The sequence below is a fragment of the Bipolaris oryzae genome (genome assembly GCF_000523455.1).
Source record: "Bipolaris oryzae ATCC 44560 unplaced genomic scaffold scaffold_82, whole genome shotgun sequence".
In the NCBI taxonomy this organism is placed as follows: Eukaryota; Fungi; Ascomycota; class Dothideomycetes; order Pleosporales; family Pleosporaceae; genus Bipolaris; species Bipolaris oryzae.
In genome coordinates this window covers 49749-68833 of record NW_006911358.1, presented here as the reverse complement: position 1 = coordinate 68833, position 19085 = coordinate 49749, and the positions used below count along the sequence as shown (strand labels likewise).

Here is a 19085-nt window from a genome sequence, read left to right as displayed (position 1 = left end):
ATGTCCAAACCAAGCATCCTCTTCGTCCTAACCTCCCACAACAAACTCGGCGACACAGGCAAGCCCACGGGTTGGTACCTCCCCGAGCTCGCACACCCCTACCACGTCCTCCACAACAAAGCCAGCATCACCGTCGCCTCCCCCAAGGGCGGCGAAGCGCCCCTCGACCCCGCCTCCGTCGAAGCCGCCAAAGACGACGTCTCCGTCGCCTTCCTCAAGAACGACGAGGCCGTTTGGAAGAACACGCAGAAACTCTCCGACTTTGTTGGCAAAGCGGGAGACTTCGATGCGATCTTCTACGTTGGCGGCCACGGGCCCATGTTCGATCTCGCCGACGACGCTACGTCGCAGCAGCTCATCAAGGAGTTCTGGGAGGCTGGCAAGATTGTGTCGGCCGTGTGCCATGCGCCCGCTGTGCTCTACAATGTCAAGTTGAGTGATGGTAGTTTGCTGGTTGCGGGCAAGGAAGTGACTGCGTTCACCAACGCCGAGGAGGAACAGGTTGGATTGACGAAGGCGGTGCCGTTTTTGCCAGAGGATGCGCTGCAGAAGGCGAGTGGGGGCAAGTTCGTCAAGGCGGCGGAGCCGTGGGGGGAGAAGGTGGTTGTGTCGGGCAAGTTGATTACGGGACAGAATCCTGCGAGTGCGACGGGTGTGGGTGAGGCGCTTGCTAAGGCGTTGGGTATCTAGAGTATGATATGAGTAATGGATATGTACAGTAATGAAGTATATGCTTTGACGAAGCAATGATGGTGAGAAACACAGCAATGTATGGAGAAGTGAAGAGTAATTAAAAGACGTCATCAAATCGTTCGTATACTCATTAGCGGCTATGTATCCAAGATATTATTTACAACCACTTGAGCTTTCGCTCAAGACCTCCAGTCCCCTTTGACTGAACCTATCTCTACCCACTTCACATATACTCATATACGTATGCGTACTCCGTCACCGTCTCGTAGACGAGAACCGGCGGGCAAACCGGCGGGTGTGCAGGGTATCCCGGCGCCTTTGTGGGGACTGGAGGCGGAACAGCCGGATACGAAACATGTCCAGCAGGCAGAGAAGGCGTCTCATGGGGCTGAACAGGTGTGTTTATGTAGCTGGAAGCCGGGATAGTCGAGTTGCCATAATGCGCTGAAGTTGGGATGATGGTTATGGGATGGGCTGTTGTTCCTGGCTCGTCAGTGCATGTCGTTGAAGCGGTTCCATTGGCCGTGGTTACGGGGACGTGGGAAGAGACCGGGGGCGCAGAAGGGATGTAGGAAGGAACCATGGTAGAAGGTACGTGGGAAGGAGGAGCCAGAGTAGTTGGGTGGAGGGATGGGCTCGGGGGGCTGGGGATAACTGCAGTGCTGGTGGACTGGATATCCGAGGAGGTAACTGGAATGGAAGGCTCAGGAACTACTACGGTACTTGAAGGCTCGGTGGAACTGACCTCGGAGGTAGAGGCCGCAGAAGTGGGCGCAGGCGTGGGAGTAGGCTCTGGTGAAGGTGTAGGCGTGGGAGTAGGCGTAGCCGAGCTGGACAAGACAGACGATGAAGAAGGCTTGGCCAGAAGCGGCGTAAGCTTGTCGACAACCCACGACGAAGACTCATCTGTGTACAGCTCAAAGTAGTTGAGATGCTGGGCAACGTTGGTACCGCCAGCGCAAATTGGGTCGCCAGCAGCGCAGTATGAACGCAAGACGGAAGAGAAACCATTCATGCGCTCAAGATTGGCGCCCGTACGTGGCCAGACCTGCTTGTCGGCGCCATCGAGCACGTTGTATGGCTGGTTGGCAGTATGCTTGACATCACCCCAGAGGAGAACCGCCTTGAGAGCCTGGCCAGCCTTGGATTTGGGGTCAAGACCTGTAGTCTGCGGATCAACATCGCACGCGTCCTCACCTCCACCACTGAGTATAGCACCGCCGACCATGGCACCTTGAGAGTAACCGTTGAGGACGAGCAAGGTGTCCGGGCACTTGGCATTGTACTCGGTGATTTGCCTGACGCCGTTCACGGCACCTTCCTGGATAGTCGGGCAGTACGGGACACCAAGAGTACCATCGAAGACGACGTCCATGTAGTCGCAAGTGATGCCTTTGGCCTGAAACTTTGCGCAAGTAGCATCGCTAAATGGTGAGGTGCGTCCGTCGTGGTACGGAGCATCGTTTCCGCGGGCCATAAAGATGGCTACATCGATACAATCGGCGGTAAGCTTTGGAGGAGTAGTGCCTTGCGCACTGGCGAGAGGAAGAGCAGCGAGGACAACAGCTGTGAGGCTTTGCCTGAGCGAAGGTGTTGATGTCATATTGTCGATCTCGGGGATTTGAATTATCTTTCCCTTCTGGGCAGTTGACAGGTTATATTAAAGGTCGACAGACTCGATAGCGACGGTCGTTATGATATTAATGATTAGGTATAAGAGTAGAGCATTAACCAAACCCCCCTTTGTCGTGAAGTGGAGCGAAAGTGGATGACCCGGATACTCGGACAACGTGGTACACGACAAGCAGGGAGGAGTGAAGACCGTGTAAGAAGAATCTGAGACGACGACGGCGGATACTCAAGATATGTCACACTGTCAGTGGAGCCAGCCCCCCGTATTCAAGGGCCGTCATGGGTCAATCTATCGGGATGTCTGTGGGTACCAAGAAGACGATCGAACAAGGGCGCATGTCGGCAAGCGCATACTCCAGGCTTTGGACAAGTTGCTTGAGCTGTCAGCACTGCGCTAGCTCAGTGAAATATTGTATATCCACAGATGATGCAGTCGTAAATGGTTAGCCAGGCGCTGCTAGCACGGGAGAGGCAGTACAGTATGTTGGTGGTGCGTTGTGCGGCATGCCTTGCATTGCAACCCCGGCATTATGCCGTATCAGGTGAGCAGCAATAAGCCACCCGCCCAGGCCAGGCCCATGCAGCACGCGAGAGACACGGGATTAACGGCGAAACCGTTGGGGCTGAACCTTCTCTTCAGCGTCATTCCAGATCTCTCTCAACGAGCACTCGAAACGTCCACGGTTCGCGTATCGCACGCTGTTCCGTCAATTCGGCCGAGTTAGTGTGCATTTGCCATGTGCGGCGGAAAAGTCGTCCCGAAACTCGGGAGCATGGAGACCCTGCCCATCCCCCGTCTCAAGCTATACTGCTCCTGCGTAAAAGACCGCCGTAGTCCCCCTCTGGTTCCTCAAGTATCCCGAAAGAGTAAGTGACCCCGGATCGACTTCCCTGTCTACCGATGTGCACAGCACAGGAATAAAACCTGGTGATGGTGCACTAACAACACCGTTGTTGCATCCCAGACCAGAGTTTGGATACCAGAAAATCTCATCGTGACGGCTCTCGTCTCCCGGTCAAAAGTCGGCTTCGCAATTAGAGCCCTGCGCTATCTATGACAGCAATATCGTGACTCGCCAGCCTGTCGGCTGTAATACGAATGTAAGTATTTTTTGGGTCGCTTGCGCAATGGCGGCGGGTCAGTGCTGCCACCTGCGTAAGGTCGTTGCAGACGTGAAGCGGCGCCGTGTTAGCGCCCTACCCTTTGGCCTTGGACATGACGACGACGTGTGTGAAGGAATCCACTTGGCACTGCGCGCAAAACAAAAACAGGCTTCCAGAAAGCAGGCTGGGTAGCATTCGGGTAATAGGTTGGGCGACCCGTGTGGCGGGACTCGTATCAAAGTCAGAGTATGATTCGGCCTGTCAAGGCATACCCGCAGTATGCGACTGTTGTTGTCCAGAAATACGATCTCACGGCTGGCGGGACGGGAAGTTCTTTGTCGCCACTGGCGCAATAGTCGTGTCTGTTTTTAGTGTGGCTATTTCCGGTCAATTTTTCTATTCGTCCGTGTCGCATGTTATCGCAGAAAGTAATATATTGGACAAAAAACCCGCTGATACTACAACTCCAGAAGTAGAAGTGTTTTCTATTGAGAATTCCTTTGGTGCAAAATGCCTCGCCTAGCAAACACACCCGCACGTGATAGCAAGCACGTCACATGACATTCCTTGGCATAGCTTCGATCGATCATTGTTACATCTTTGCCGACCGGAGCAAATCATCAAACAATTTACCAAGACCACAAAACAAGCCCGAATCTCTCCGTCGCGACCAACTCACGCCGATCTCTTCTCATCTCCCTAACTTCCCTCCTATCTCCTTTCATTCCGCCTGTCCCTCTACTCCCTTTACGTACTTTACCAATGTCAACCATCGCCAAGTCCCCTCCTCACCCAAACACTCTCAAAAACTCAAGTCATAACCCTATTTTACTACGCTAAAAGCCCTAATCGGTAGTAAAATAAAACATCTACTTACCACTTCTATATGCTACAAGTACACGGTGCAAAGCTACATTGATTGATGTGAACGGGGATCCGTAGGCCAACGGGTAATTAGATTGGCTTTATTACCACCGTGCGTTGCGAGGACGGGGTAATATCGGTTGGTGGGCTGGGATGACAGGATGATAGGTACCCGTATTAAAGTTTGCTCGGTAGCCAAGGGATCGCGGTTCGCGTTCTGGAATGTCAAGTTGTCTCGTTGAGGCCACGTGATAATGATGGCTGCGACTGGATAGTGTTGTGGAAGGTTGCAGGGTGATGTTTGTTTGCCTTTGGGGATGACACGACATATATTTCATATACGATGTAATATGGAGGACCTGTTGCAGTTGGGATCTACCAGGCTTGAAGCTCCAATAGCCTGATCTGAACGGTAATAGTGAAGGAGTTTAAAAGAAGACTAGTCTTGTAATGTAACTGATGTCACCGTTACAGTTACTTAGTTCGATTTCTTAACCTTAACAATAGCCTACTGATAGTACTAGCTATTATGTAGGTGTTAGCAATCCCAAGTTCATAAGCCTAGAGCAAGAACATACCATTGAAGCGAGGTGGCCGAAGTTCTTCGAATATGGTATGCATGGCCAAATCTTCTATGGTATTGCGTCCGATAATCACCTCGGTATGTGGATAATCAATGACCTTGAAGGTGGTGATTTCATAGCGGGGTGGCAAGTTGTCGCGATTGCCAGATTTTACAACATGCCATCTTCCTTGGACTTCACCCAGGAAGTTTACCACAAGGCCATTGATAATAGAGGAATGGCTGTAGTTCTTGTAGGGTTGCCACTCTACACAACTCTCCCTGAGGAATCGGGAAGTGACTAAGTTGTAATCACACTGGGTATCGAACCACACTACGCCAATGACGTACATCGACCATTTTAGGATATTCTTGTCTTGAAGGGAAATATTAATCATTTTCCAGAATGTTACGGACGGCAACCGTGGAAGAAGGATCCGGGTAAGTCTAGGGGAAGTGGCGGAGGAAGTCGAGAAAAATGAATCGTGTGTATGAAAGGCCATTGGGGAGTCGTGGATGTCTTCACAGATAAACGCTTCTGACGAGAAACTGTAAGGATTCAACAGGGTCGTCAACGAACTAGAGGGTCTGTCTTCTCCCATCTCTGGGATATGTTGTGCTAATGGTAGGTCCGAGGGTATTTGCTCTGTCTGTGCAGCCTTGGTAGTAACTCCTGCACCTTCGCCAATAACGTCCGACAGTGTGCCTGATCGATCGAATGCGCATGAAGTAGGCGTCGTAGTGTTTGCCACTGCAGATTCCATTTCTGCTACTAGTGCAGGTGTCGTAGTGTCCCCTCTCACAGGTATGTGATCCTCCCAAAGAGTCTCTTCGACTGTGTCCACAATCAAAGCATAGTTGTCGCGCACGAACTCTGCTGTAAAACGTCCCCGTAGAGCTCTCTCAATCTCTCGCCACATCTGTCTCTCCATATACGGAATTGAAGATGCTGTGTAGAAGGTCCTGATAGATGCAGTGTCTTCTGAATCCTCCGGGCCGTTCATGAGCTCAGCAATTGCTCGTTTGATGGCATCCGCATCAACATTCTGTTTCATGTTTTTGTTGTAAACATGACTCAGATTGATTTGTAGACTCATCAGCCTAAACCTAACATCAATGACCTCTTCATTGAGCGAGAGGGGAGAAAATCCGGTTGTATCTGCGACATTGCTACAGCTGTTGTCTTCAATCAATGGTACAAGCCTCCGCAAATCGAATAATATCGAAGCGCATTCGCGAAAGACACTCTGTAGCTGAGGATCGTTTGGCGGGAGACTAGCTTGTAGTTCTTTTGCATACTCTTCAACAAACTCCGCGGTCCCGTGAAGGACATCTACGCGATGAAGAAGGTTTTCTGAGACACCTTTTACGTCACAGCAATGGTTGTAGAGGTGCTCTGTTACCTGTCGTATCTCGGTGACATGATCTAGAGTCTGTGATTAGCAGGGTCACGTATCGATTACTTATAGGACCTTGAGTGAATAAGATGGCCGTCAACAAACACCTAGTGCATTTTAGTTGACTATTCTTATCGCTTGCGCTTACTGATGGTGATATCTCTACCAGCTTGGATGTTGCCGTAGAAAATCGCGCCACCCCCGCCATTTACTGCTTCGTTCGACCGGTCCATCTGTCGAAAAAAGGACCAGCCTTTGTCGCTTAGAGCTTTAAGTAGCCTCAAAAGTATTGCGATGTCAGTGAATGATGTAGAGGTCAATCAGTCGAACTTATGACTCAGTGACTCATCACCGTATGCGAAGCTAACGTTGTGCATGTGTTGATTTGTCGCTTACAAAACCTCACCCCGCTGCGGCTGAGGCTGTGAGGAAAGCATAGCCTCAGCCTAGCGTTGATGCATTCAGCTCCATTCCCTAGGTTACCCCAAATCTGATCCGATCCGATCCACATGACCACCTTGTGAGATACATATCAGTCGTGTTGGCAGCTACATCAGACTTTGCATGAGACGTCACAAGCCGTATAATTCTGCTATTTGGATCCCAGAGGTATATGCAATGCCTATATTGGGTGTTTTCAGTCAGAAAAAGAGGAAGCAGCCGCAGGATGGGCAACAAGCTAAGCTGGCTGACCAACTGTTCTCTACCGCAGGACCAGAACCAATTCAGTGAGTAAACAATAGTATGAGGCGAGAAACAGGAGATTGATTGAAGATAGAATGGCCGTCCGATCATCTTCGTCGCACATAGTCTTGGAGGGTTGGTTGTTGAGCAGGCACTACTAATTGCCCGCGGCTCCTCAGAACCGCACGTGAAACCTCTTCTACACAACACCGTCGCAATCGCCTTTATGGGAACACCGCATCTTGGTTCAAGAAAAGCTGACTGGGCACATTCAATCACGCGTCTTTCAAATTTGTTGCGCAAGACGAATAAAGAAATCGTGGCCGTTTTGCAGCCAGGGTCGGAAACACTAGCAAACCTACAACAAGAATTTCATACCATGTTAGAAGATAGAAAGAAGAATGAAAGGAAGAGGATCGAAATTTTCTGCTTCTATGAAGAACTGCCTTACCGAGGTATTGGTCAGGTATGTGTCATCTTTGTACGACTAGCGCTCTACACTACCTAGTCCGCTGTTATGTAACCCCATTTATGCCTCTAAAACCTTGTTTTAGCGCTGCGACTTGCTTCTCGAAGTTCATAGTTGAGAATCTGGATTTCGCGATATGCGATTATCTCAGAAGAGCTAACAGGACATTAGATTGTTCCACGCGAATCATCCATTCTTCCAGGGTATCCCAACATCAGTATCCATAGTAATCATTCAGATATGACGAAATTCAGCGGCGAACTAGACTCTGGATATATTCGACTTCGTGATCAGCTATGGCTCTGGATTCAAGCATTCAACAAAACCAAAGGAGTCAGCGCAGTGTCTGAGCAATCGCAAGTACAGGCCCGAGACACACCGCAGGATAGAAGTGCCGTATCATCCAATGGAGGAGCGATCTTCATGGGGAGTGTTAGTGCTGGAAGATACTTCACTTACAACTCCAATTAACTATATCCTACCCAATATTATCTTAGTGTTCTAGACCTAAGGTATCCGGGCCGTTCCGCGACCTATTTTCGTCCGCGCAAGATGGTTTGGAATATCCGAACCCTAATTTGTTAGTTTCTGGGTTGCAATAATTTATGCTGTATGGACGGGACGATTCCATGTCGTTTCTAACTGCCAGAGGTCATGCGTTGTAAGTATCCACCGCTAAGGGCTCCGCTAGGTCTGACAGCGGGTAAGTGAGGCATTGCATGACTCGCCACGACCTGTTTTACTACAGTGAACTTCTTTGAGTTGATGTAGCGTTCTTGGGCTTTTCATTGTGTCGGCATCTCGTGGTTGTTCAGGAGACCTCAAATATTCGCACATCACATTGGATGGGTCAGAATAGGTAGAAGTCTGCCCCTCGGAGAAAGGCCGTGATATGCGCCACTCGCTTGCCAGGTACTTTATTGGTATGGCTTTTTCAGCTGAACATCGTAGGTTGGCTATATCGGGAGCTATCCCGTCCCGCCTGACCCCTCTTTGTCACCGAACTACGAGATCAAAACCGAATCAGGACTCCTAGAAACAGCGCCTTTGATCACCTTGGAGTCGCATCTCTATTGCGCGACATAGGCACAACCACCAACTACCAAATACTCATACTTTGCAAACTCTATCACCACCAGCTCACCATGTACGGTGCCCCACCTGGATTCCCACCACAGCCTCAGCAGCCGGCACCTCCGCCATCAGGCTGGACCGAACACTTGTTCTACACAAATGGGAAGCCCACACCGGCCTTTGAAGCATTGATGAAGGAGTTCTTTGTGAAGCTTGATCCCAGAGGCACCGGATACATAACCCCAGAAGCCTTTTCTAGCTTCTTAGAGGCATCGCGCGTCAAGGATTCGGACAATATCTGTAAGTCGCCTTTTGCACTACAGCGAAGCTTTGAATTGCAAACAACCGTCGCACTAGAGAATGCTAACCCTTTCGCGTTTTAACGTATAGGGAAGAGAAGTCTCAAGAACGGTGGTATGTTTGCAAAGGAGGATATGGCCGACTTCGAGCTCAAGGCCGCACTCGAAGGCTTCTACTTCGACCACAAGGTCGTGGTGCGCAATCCCAACGCGCCACAGTTGCCATACGGTGGCATGCCTCTCCTCAGCCTAGCCGGGTTCATCGATTTCATGTCAGTCGAATATGCGTCGGATCCGGACGACATATTTGTCGTGCCTGGACTGAACAATGCATTGCGCGTGTACAACATCTGGCCAGAGCGTGGGCCCTTGCCGCGATACGTGTTTCCTGAGAAGCGGCCGATGGAGATCCAGCAGCGCATCGATCAGGCAAGCCAACGCTGTGCTGCGAATGCGCAGGAGAAGATCATGGCGAACCAGGCACGGCTTCTGTTGGAACAGCGGGGTCGGCAATATGCCCTTGATTTGATTGACGGGCCTCGTAGATACTACTATTGAGGACTCTAAAGAGCCCACAATACTGAGAACGGGACCGTTGGGTTGGCCTGAAACCAACTTAATGTCTACCTTGATGGTATATAAATCACTATATATCCTTTCATGCTCGTGTAAAGTTCGGCGTATACACTCGTGGTGCACTGTGGCTGAGTACGAATCGCAGCAACCAAGCTTCTAGGCACCCCTGAGCGCTACGTACAACGCCGTAGTATTTTGGAGTGAACTCAAACGCCTCATCAAAACTCGGATAAGACTTACGGGTGAGTCGCCAAAATTATCGCAGCGCGCGGACATGCAGAAGTACCTCCAGTCCGTAGTTGCCTGCGTGGGAGTCAAGTGTTTATCCCTGCTTCTTCGATCTGGTCCTGGCGTGATTGGTGCACAGGTTCGCGCACAAATGCTTTGGGCCGGCCACAGATGCGATTTCAATCCATATGGCTGGTGCATTATTCTTTACTGAGTCCTATTGTGCGCATATATGATATTCATTCCGGAAAATACAATTGGTTTGTTGTCGATAGGGGATTGCGGTACCACGGGTTGTAGTCAATGATAACCACAGAGCAACCTTATGCAACGCCAGGGAATATAGAATTAGCCGACCGTAAAAGAGAATTTGAACGCCCATAAAAGCGATTCAGGACGTTTTGCTCCTCGCTTAGCCAACCTCTTCATCCACAATCATCTCGAGCGGAAACATACAACGACACAAACGTCGCTAAAAGGTCAGGCCCTACGATCTAAGCCTCCATCCAAATCAACAAACATTCCACAGCCGCGATGCGAGAAGTAGGCAAATCTCCGTTCATGGCCTTGCCGACCGAACTGCGCTGTCAAACATACAGTTATTTGCAGGAAATCGTCTACGAGCCCATTTTCCCCGGGCCCTGCATGTGCAAGTGGGACATATGCCGAATGCCAACCGCACTACTGCAACTTAACAAGACCATCTACGAAGAGCTGGAGCACCCCTCGATGCAGAAGTTATTGCAAAAGGCCAACAATCAGCTTCTACCCAAAATTGTTCTCTACCCGACGCGCAATGAGATGGACGCTGCATACTTGGCGCTCGCACATGCGCTCCATCAAGTCAACATACGCTTCTATCGGCATTTCGGTAGGCCCAACGACTACGGCAACGAGACGATCAATAATATCGGCCTTGACCTCACACTTTGGTGCAACGAGCCGCCTGCAGTCTCGCAGTTTCCTAATATATATATATATAGCAGCCTTCGCTACCTGGGCTGGGTGTAAGACCGAGCGTTTCGGCAGGTTTGTGAGGCAGACTTTGGAGAGGATGGCGATCAGGAGAACGTGCGAGATTCGCTTTCGGATCTTGGCACACCCATTGGAAGTTTCTGGGCGAGGCGATGAGTCTGGAGACTTGATGGCATACTACGCAACCTGCGGCTCAATAGCAGCGCTATTAGGTGCATGCAGAGTGCAGGGAGTGCGGGGGGCGCTGGGTGGCCAGAAGGATGACGAATTTACGTATCTCTTAAGTGCGTACAAGAGAGAGATCGTGGCTTGTTTGCTATGGTTGGCTTGCTCTGATGAGTGTTTGCGCGAGCGAATTCATCTGTACCTAGTCTACTTCAGTAATAGTAGCAGTAAGAAATTTGATAATCCCAGAATATATTCGATAAACCCGCCAATGGCGCCTAGAGATATACATAGCTTCACTACTACTTTACAGATCCTTTATTGGCTGCCCATGTGATGGTCTCGATAATGGTGAGCCATGTGTAGGATGGAACGAATGTTTTTTGCGGCCATATGGTGTTCTTGGTACGCGAATGCGATGGCAAGCACTGCTGTTGGAAACATTGCTTCCTAAGCCCCATTTCCTTTTTAAAGTCCCATAATTTATCGCTTATACATTATCAGACGCCTACAGCCTCCATACCATATTATAACAACCACTAAGGGTTGAGACTTAGGTTGAGATTAGAGTGCAGGGAGTTCTTTTCCAAAGGATATCCTTCTATAGATGGATCTCTCTTATCTATCAAGGCATTTTGGGAAAAAAACGTCTAAGACATAGTTCGTGCGCTCTCTGCAAGACACATCTCGCTTCGAAGTTTTAGGTATCTACGAATAGTAGTTTGGCCTGGAAGAATTAAGCGCGAGACTCTGTATCTGACTCACACGCCCGGTTTCCTAATGCAGCATGGGTTCTAAGTCATGAACCTCTCCGTATGGTCTTCTTGATGCCAATCGCATTTTTTTAACCAAGGCGAGCCTAATGCGAGAAGCTGGAAATGTCATGTGTGTCATGGGGTCGTTAAGTCAAACCCCTTATTCACAATTTTGGGGGTTATAACATGTATTCGCACCATTTTTACCTTGTTTCCTTTGAATATCATGATGCCCTGTGTCAAAATTGAAACTATCTAGGCGTCGATATGGGTCCCACTGGGGTTCCTCGCTTACGCGATGTAACAGGCATTGTAACTTTTCTCCTTCCCTTACTAATCTGAAATGCCGACACTGTTGACGATGAGCTACCGAGCTTACGTAGATGCCTCTGACGAGTAACTTCGCGGTAAATGGACTTGAAAGGATCCTCTTTGCGCCTCGAAATGAGCCTGAACCCCACCCCACTAGGTTTGGCGTAAAGAGCATACAGGCCGACAAGAAAGATCATGTAAACAAGACGCCATGCGCTGATTTCTACCCACCGGATGAAAATGATAGGTGCCGTGTTGAGCGCTAGGACGGTATAAGTCTCGATTGGAGTAGGTATGGACGGGACCGGTGCCAGATTGCCTCTATAGCGATCGTACGACAACCATTCAAACTCTTGGCATCGACGACTTCGAATCATTGCGCTGAATTCGTACGGGTATCGTTCGACTCCCTTGAGTATGTCGTTTTCGTTACAAGGGATTCGAATCGAATGGAAAAGATCGATGCAAAACCTTTGGCAATTATTCGAAAGGGGCCTGTACTGTTGTTGCATCATCAGAGAGACCATTTGTACTAGCAGTATTAGCCTGAAAACCATGCTTCATGTGGGGCATACAAACCGTATTCCTGGATGTTAGAGTTGTTGAGCAGAGTATCACCGACAACTTGTCGAGCCCATCCATCTGTTTGGGAATAACGTCGGGTTTGCCGTCGAGAAGCTCCTTTCAGGACTCTGATCTCGTGTAAAGTCCCTTTGTAGGGCTCATCCTCAATAAGAAGAGCCCAGTGAGACAACGTTACCAAGCTTCCCCTGCCTGGATTCCCCACTTTGTTCATCATCCTTCGTAGCCGATCTACTGGGCGTGTTAAGAGGACTAAGCGTCGAAGTCTGAGATTTGAGGGCAATGGCAGGGGCCGTCGAATGCTAGATAAATTGATGATTTGCTCAACCGCAGGGTGCCTAATTATTTCGCCCCCTGAGCCCGTTACAGCGGCCTTCCACGCTGCAAAATGTATTCTCTTTCGGACCCCAGGTACCAAAATGCTGTCTCGCTGGATGATATGCAAAGTACGGATATCGTAGAGTGCAAAGTGCCCCCCATAATCTTGAATGCCCCCATCTTCGATTGTCCCTTTTATATAGACACGATCCAGATATGCCAGGACTTTAGAAAGGAGGGTCGATGAATCCATGAATTTGTCCCATTCTCTGGTGTAAAAGACTAATGGATCTTCTGAAGGGGAGGTTTTTACTTGCTTCAGAATCTCTCCTAAATTGTCTTCAATGTGATCAATGAGTTTCATGTACAAGGACATGCCACGGAGGTTTTGCGAAGCTTTTTGCCACTTTAGGACCATCTCAGGCGGAGTATCAGGGAATTGAGACTTCTTCGTACAATACGCATGCGTCGCACTATAATGTGTCTTTTAGAAAATATCAAGGAAAAGTCGACCCAGTCCTGAACTTGCCTATAAATCTCGACGTACTGTTTCACGTTGTGGCTTCATTAGTGACTTCAATCGCACGAGAAAGGGGACGTGAAGGCGACACATACGAGCTTGGTACGTCCTTGTATGCCTTCAAGCATGAGCAAAGGGAGTCTTTCCTCGATATAAGCCCATCTGAGTGGTTTTAGATCTTGAAATCAACTTGAATTATCAAACTCTTAAGCTCACGTCGAGTTAGCATCCTCCGGGTCAAACTGGTCCCTCAGGATATGGTAGGGCTTCCGCATGAAGGGCACTAAGATGGACATCGATGAAGAATCGGCATAAGCCACTCGAGAAGTCATGAGGCCTTTGAAAGTTGTGACACGTGGTAGGCGGAGGAAATGGATAGCTTATAGAACTTCTTAGAAGGGGGCTTTTCCAAACTGCCGGCAAGGCTATATCCAATCGGGATGAGTATCACGTGTGGATCGAGTGGTGCGACTTCTACTAACAGGCTGCGGCGAACTTGTAGTCGTTGTGATCAGCTAGTTCCGACCAATGTAGGCATTCAGCAAAAAAACAATATCTTTCCCCTCAGGAACGCAGGATGGTAGGAAAGTAAGCACTCTCCGATCGTGTTCAGCCGCACCTGCGCTCGCCAAGTGGCTTTGAGTTTGGCGCCACAAGGCTGTCCACGTTACCCCGCAGCTGAACTTAGGTCAGTATATACTGATAAATGGCCCTGCACTTATCGAAGCTCTTTATGTACCGTTATTTTCCTAAGGTTAGTTCGAAGATCCAACAAGCTTAATCCCCCATCTACGCTCTTTGGTAAGCAGGTATGCTCACGCCGAAACTTCCCTTTGTCTCGTGGTTTGGGCCCTGGAGAGCAGCTTCTCAGCCCATTCATCATTTTCTTGCTTCAAAGGGCGACGATAGGTGGAGATCGAGTAAATTGTCGGAGTTGACCGTTGTGATTATCACGGTAAGTTGTGCGCGAATCCGGAATAGGCGCGTCTCTTTATTTGCTCACCAGCTCAGGGTGCTCTCATTGCGGGCGTTGTCAGTAGCGCGTTTTCGTGGCCAACAATCAATGATGCTCCTTGGACAGCAAAAGCATTACTATATTCGGCCTTGATCCTTTCTTTGACCTCAATATCTATCGGAACTCAGCAGAGCATTGCGTTATACCGAATTGGGGGCCATGAAGACGGCCTGGAGACGCTTCAGGCGCTTTTGAAAAGCCCGCGTGGAAAAAATGCCAGCAAGCTTCAGCTATATATATGGCAAGTGCCCGTCATGATGCTTAACATTGCTATTTTGGTATTTCTGATCGGCCTCATGGTGTTAATTTGGGCTCGCGCGGCAGAGCAGCCGTCGTGGGATCAAGATATGAGGGTACGTATATACATAGCTTACCCTGACCAGCATACTTTGCTTACCAGAATTAAAACAGATCGCTTTCGTTGCGACCCTAGCCGGACTATTTGCCCTCATTAACTACATAATTGGGACCTTTGCTCTTTATAACATTAACATATCCCAACCGACTGGGAACAAGAAATCGCCTCACGATACGAACCCTAATTGTGAAAGCGGTCAAGCAGGTCTTACATGTTCTAGTAATTCCAACAAGTAGCCATGACCGAAAACCAAAAGTAACTCCTAGATTTTAAAGGCTGTCTTCGTATTAAAACTAATTTTCTCTTCACATTCTGATTGGGAGACTTAAACCGCACTAGCGGTGAAGATACGAAGAGTTCTCTCCTAGGTACAAGCGAGCGGGACCGCCTATTATATGCCTTTACTTATCATTACTCCTAACCATAAATCTTAGAATCGCCCACTAAAAAGCGGTTGCAATCATATTAATAATCGCTACACTTCTAGCATTAGCGCTGCCGCACGTGTATACACTCCTATCAGCCACTATAGAGCTAAGAACTTAACGGATTCTAGCCACCGCAACCACAAGATATATAGCCCTTTCCTACGGGTGCATGACAGACTCTAAATCAGCTGTGGGCAACACAGATTTCGACTGAGCTTAAGGGAGCTATTGTATCAGGGAAAACAACTATGTCGGTGAAGTAACCTCGAACAACAAATTGTCAGAGCAAGCTACCACAGCACTTTCCCTAAGACCCCGTAAGGCCCGGAGAATCGCAGGCCCAGAGAGTCTTCTAGGCAGAAGTAAGCCGTCTACAGATATGTCTTAAAGCTCTGTCTACTTTAGATAATATTATGCTATACGTCACATCAATAACTCAAGGATAAAAGTTTTAGAAAGCTTCTTCAGCACCAAACCTTTGAGTACACATTTCCAAGGTCCTAGAAATATCGAAGAAATGTTGTTGTAATACTAAAATCATGTTCAATATCTAAACGTTAATTCTGATTTTAGAAAAGGTGATATTCTGAATTTCGACCTTGTGGATTCCTTGGCGTCATGGTAAGAATTTTGGTACTATCCCGAAGAAAACCCACTGCGCCGCCCCTCCGTAATAGGCATCATCACCCTCACCGCCGGTGCATTCAAAGGTTAATCACGGTACAATACTGGTATGAATATTACTACGGTTCACCGCTAGTGTATTTCAAGCTTTACTATGGTATAATACCAATTATTGCCTCCAACTATAAAGCTCCCATCAGCCACTGCAAAGTCGAGAACTTGACGACTTTTAGCCTCTCCTTTAGCTGTGCCGGTTCCTGCTCGATACTCGTTCCTGTCTCCTTCAACTTAAGCTCCTCCACATTGTCAACCGCAACCGCTATCACAAGATGTCCGGCCCTGCCCCCCCACATGCGTGGAAGGATCCAAAAAAGGCGTCGGCAGAGACATTTCAAACTGAACTTGAGACTGCTGTTATATCAGGAATAGGGTACCGCATCCGCAGAGACTACAAGAAGATGTCTGCAGTCCTTATTCACTCCGAAGACGACACTGGCTGCGATGACCTCGAGGAACAACTAGCAGAGACCCTCCGAAACTTCTACAGCATCGATAATATTAAACGCCTTCTGCTCGGGAACGGAAACCCATATCTGGCTATTTCTCGCGTCATCAATGAACTGGCAGATACGGGCTACACAGGCAAGGGCTGTCTTGTTATCCTTGTTTTTGCTAGCCAAGGACAGGTTCACTCTAAGGCCAATACGGATCCGTTCCGAGGACCAGAGGACAGGCTGGTGTTCGGTGCTGATGGAAACTCCCGCACGAGAGGATTTGATTGGAAAACCGCAACCTTTGCCCTCAGCGAGGAAGACTGTGAGATCCTTCACATCATGGACTGCTGCTACGCCGAAGACATGGAGGCAGATGCCGAGGTATTGGCTGCTGCAACGGAAACGATTAGTGCAGATGGCAATAAGTGCTTCGTGAAGGCCCTCATCACTGCACTCCGTGACTTCGCTCCTGAGCCTTTCAGCATCTACAGCCTCCACCAAGCGCTCGTGTTAAACCGAACTGATCTGAACCTCGAATGCATTCCCTTCTACCAAAAACGCGAGAACAGAAGTTCGATCGTCTTAGGGGGATGGACAGGCCAGGTTCCAGCTCACAAGCCAGATAGCCCACGCATCTTACTCACGGTGCATATTGAAGAAGATCTCAATATGCGGGATATCGAAGACTGGAAGGAATGGCTCGAAGATCTTTTACCGCGTTCAGTTATGAATATGGAAATTAAACTGGAAGGCGTCTGGAATGCTTGGTCTTCAGTGCTCCTCATTTCTCTCCCGATCTCGGTTTGGACCCAGTTGGACCGCTGCAACACGGCGCTCCACTATGTCGGTCAAGTGACCTCGCATAATAGATTGCTAGAGCAAGTTGCTCCTAAAAAGTAGTTTATCGGAGGAAAATCAATTGTGATACTAAAACGTTCTTGGAAGAGAAGAGAGAAGGTTTGAGACCGTGAGCTTGGAGGATTCCTTATCGTGATATTAAACGAATATATCTTCTCGAAAGAATCTACCACGCTACTTCTCTCTTGTAATCACAGACAAGAGGAATAGTGAAGTATTCAAGTAAATCCCCGCTTCCCGCTTCAATATTAATGAATAAAACAATATCAACTCCACTCTTCAATCCCTCTTCCCAGTATCAACAGGGACATCCTGATGACTCCCCGATCCACTCACCACACCCAAAGTCAACGTCCCCGACCTTGGCGCTCCATACCCATTTAGCACCGCCAAATCCTCCTCCACATCGCTAAAATACTTGTAATCCAACCCCCTCAACTCCTCCTCCTCAGTAGCTCTAATATGGCAACCCGGAATCTTATTAATAATGAAGAGCAAAATGATGGAAACGACAAACGACCAGGCAGCGCAGGTAGTCGCGGCGGCAAGCTGGTATCCCATTTGCTTCCAATTATGGTTCCACCAGCCGCCCTCATAGGTATTGCTTACACCATCGAGCGCAGGCACGGTTTTGGAGGCGAAGAAGCCGGTCAGGATGTCGCCCACGAAACCACCCACGCCGTGGATGGCGAAGATGTCGAGGCCCTCGTCGACGCGGAGCAGGTGCTTGTATTTCACGGTGAAGAAGCAAGTGCAAGATGTGAGTGCGCCGACCAACGCGGCGGTTTCGATGGGGATGAAACCGCAGGCGGGGGTGATGCCGACGAGACCCGAGATGATGCCGGAGCAGAAACCTATGATGGAGAATTTGCGCGTGAAGAGGTATTCGAGGGCGACCCAGGCGAGGCCGCCGCCTGAGGCTGCGAGGTTGGTGTTGCAGACGATGTAGATGGATCTGATTGACAAGTTCGCCGTTGAAGCACCTTAGTCACGTATTAGCCATGTGTGCCCATTGCCACGCAAAAGACCTAGATACCCCCCCAAACTCACCATTAAACGCAAACCACCCAAACCAAATAAACACCGTCCCCAGCCCAATCAAAAACGAATTATGCGGCCGAAAATGCGGCACCCGCGCATGCAGCGACTCCTTTGCCGGATCCACACGGTGACCCAGCATAATCGCCCACGCCAGCGCCGCAAACCCAGACGCAATATGTACGGGACCCGATCCCGCAAAATCCAGCACTCCAAGCTGATACAACCACCCGCTCGGATTCCACTCCGCATACGCAAGAATATAGTACACAAACGTCGTCCAGCACAAGAGGAAAATCATCGACGGTCCCAACCTCCCTCGCTCTAGCATTGCGCCCGCCAGAATCATCGCCGTAGCCGTAACAAAGGTAAATCCGAAACACGCATACAGGATATCGGGGATATCGCTATTTGCAAGAGATGGATACCCGAGGACGGTGTGCAATCCTGCTTTGGAGAGGTCGCCGATAAATGGACCAGAGGTGTGGGATTGGTAGAGCGAGTAGCCGTAGACCCAGAATTGGATGCCGGCGGCGCAGGCGCAGAAGAGGGATTGGAAAATCATCGTCATGGCGGCTTTGCGGCGGTGCATACCCGCGTAGAGGAAGCCGATTGCTGGGGTGATTTGCCTGATGTAAGAGTTAGTTTTGGGGGGAGGGGTTTATGTTTCTTGTCTATCGGGTCCTGGAATGGATATACGTACCAGCACAGGACTGTGCTGACGAGCATCCAGCATAGGTCGCCCTTGTCATATGGAGCGTTGAGGTCGGTAGTCAGTGGATCGCCTCCAGTCGGAGTGGTGTTGTAGTCCGGCCACTCCAGTACTGGAGTCGGGGCAGGTGGTGTAGCCATAGTCTACTAACTACAACTACAACTACAACTACAGGTAGTATGCTAGCGTAGGCGGAGTGCGCGCGCGCGCTGAATAGCTTCAAACTAGGAATCGACCTGCGGGATGCTAGTCGGCACCGGGGGAATAACGTTTGCTTATATCTAAAGTAATATTCCGTCACATGCAATATAACATCTCGCTGATTATCCCATACCAACATGTTTTTGAT

General features: G+C 49.3%; 12 protein-coding genes across 12 annotated transcripts; 7 read left to right on the top strand and 5 right to left on the bottom strand.

The window, feature by feature from the left end:
- COCMIDRAFT_97648 (uncharacterized protein) lies at nt 1-690 on the top strand (the record flags this gene model as incomplete). Its single annotated transcript, XM_007690663.1, has 1 exon — nt 1-690. One exon carries the CDS (start codon nt 1-3, stop codon nt 688-690), a length of 690 nt encoding a protein of 229 aa, XP_007688853.1.
- Nucleotides 691-916: 226 nt separating this feature from the next.
- On the bottom strand, nt 917-2296 carry COCMIDRAFT_97715 (carbohydrate esterase family 5 protein; the record flags this gene model as incomplete). Its single annotated transcript, XM_007690662.1, has 2 exons — nt 917-1180; nt 1349-2296. The coding sequence occupies 2 exons, from the start codon at nt 2294-2296 to the stop codon at nt 917-919; spliced, it is 1212 nt and encodes a 403-aa protein (XP_007688852.1).
- A 104-nt stretch (nt 2297-2400) lies between these two features.
- COCMIDRAFT_97646 (uncharacterized protein) lies at nt 2401-2571 on the bottom strand (the record flags this gene model as incomplete). The annotated part of the gene is made up of 1 exon (XM_007690661.1): nt 2401-2571. A coding segment is annotated over one exon (171 nt), but the record flags the coding sequence as incomplete, so codon positions are not given.
- Nucleotides 2572-4767: 2196 nt separating this feature from the next.
- Nucleotides 4768-5208, bottom strand: COCMIDRAFT_37547 (uncharacterized protein; the record flags this gene model as incomplete). The annotated part of the gene is made up of 2 exons (XM_007690646.1): nt 4768-4817; nt 4872-5208. The coding sequence occupies 2 exons, from the start codon at nt 5206-5208 to the stop codon at nt 4768-4770; spliced, it is 387 nt and encodes a 128-aa protein (XP_007688836.1).
- A 1662-nt stretch (nt 5209-6870) lies between these two features.
- Nucleotides 6871-7876, top strand: COCMIDRAFT_27072 (uncharacterized protein; the record flags this gene model as incomplete). Its single annotated transcript, XM_007690639.1, has 3 exons — nt 6871-6980; nt 7063-7402; nt 7577-7876. 3 exons carry the CDS (start codon nt 6871-6873, stop codon nt 7874-7876), a joined length of 750 nt encoding a protein of 249 aa, XP_007688829.1.
- Nucleotides 7877-8550: 674 nt separating this feature from the next.
- On the top strand, nt 8551-9336 carry COCMIDRAFT_97628 (uncharacterized protein; the record flags this gene model as incomplete). The annotated part of the gene is made up of 2 exons (XM_007690660.1): nt 8551-8779; nt 8870-9336. 2 exons carry the CDS (start codon nt 8551-8553, stop codon nt 9334-9336), a joined length of 696 nt encoding a protein of 231 aa, XP_007688850.1.
- A 434-nt stretch (nt 9337-9770) lies between these two features.
- On the top strand, nt 9771-11088 carry COCMIDRAFT_37545 (uncharacterized protein; the record flags this gene model as incomplete). Its single annotated transcript, XM_007690645.1, has 4 exons — nt 9771-9804; nt 10082-10453; nt 10566-10949; nt 11036-11088. 4 exons carry the CDS (start codon nt 9771-9773, stop codon nt 11086-11088), a joined length of 843 nt encoding a protein of 280 aa, XP_007688835.1.
- A 640-nt stretch (nt 11089-11728) lies between these two features.
- On the bottom strand, nt 11729-13107 carry COCMIDRAFT_27069 (uncharacterized protein; the record flags this gene model as incomplete). Its single annotated transcript, XM_007690638.1, has 2 exons — nt 11729-12284; nt 12365-13107. The coding sequence occupies 2 exons, from the start codon at nt 13105-13107 to the stop codon at nt 11729-11731; spliced, it is 1299 nt and encodes a 432-aa protein (XP_007688828.1).
- A 1009-nt stretch (nt 13108-14116) lies between these two features.
- On the top strand, nt 14117-14586 carry COCMIDRAFT_76143 (uncharacterized protein; the record flags this gene model as incomplete). Its single annotated transcript, XM_007690659.1, has 2 exons — nt 14117-14164; nt 14221-14586. Coding segments are annotated over 2 exons (414 nt in total), but the record flags the coding sequence as incomplete, so codon positions are not given.
- A 454-nt stretch (nt 14587-15040) lies between these two features.
- Nucleotides 15041-15193, top strand: COCMIDRAFT_97740 (uncharacterized protein; the record flags this gene model as incomplete). The annotated part of the gene is made up of 1 exon (XM_007690658.1): nt 15041-15193. A coding segment is annotated over one exon (153 nt), but the record flags the coding sequence as incomplete, so codon positions are not given.
- Nucleotides 15194-15963: 770 nt separating this feature from the next.
- On the top strand, nt 15964-17028 carry COCMIDRAFT_97663 (uncharacterized protein; the record flags this gene model as incomplete). The annotated part of the gene is made up of 1 exon (XM_007690657.1): nt 15964-17028. The coding sequence occupies one exon, from the start codon at nt 15964-15966 to the stop codon at nt 17026-17028; it is 1065 nt and encodes a 354-aa protein (XP_007688847.1).
- A 237-nt stretch (nt 17029-17265) lies between these two features.
- COCMIDRAFT_97664 (uncharacterized protein) lies at nt 17266-18876 on the bottom strand (the record flags this gene model as incomplete). Its single annotated transcript, XM_007690656.1, has 3 exons — nt 17266-17969; nt 18037-18653; nt 18734-18876. 3 exons carry the CDS (start codon nt 18874-18876, stop codon nt 17266-17268), a joined length of 1464 nt encoding a protein of 487 aa, XP_007688846.1.
- Between the last annotated feature and the right edge of the window lie 209 nt (nt 18877-19085).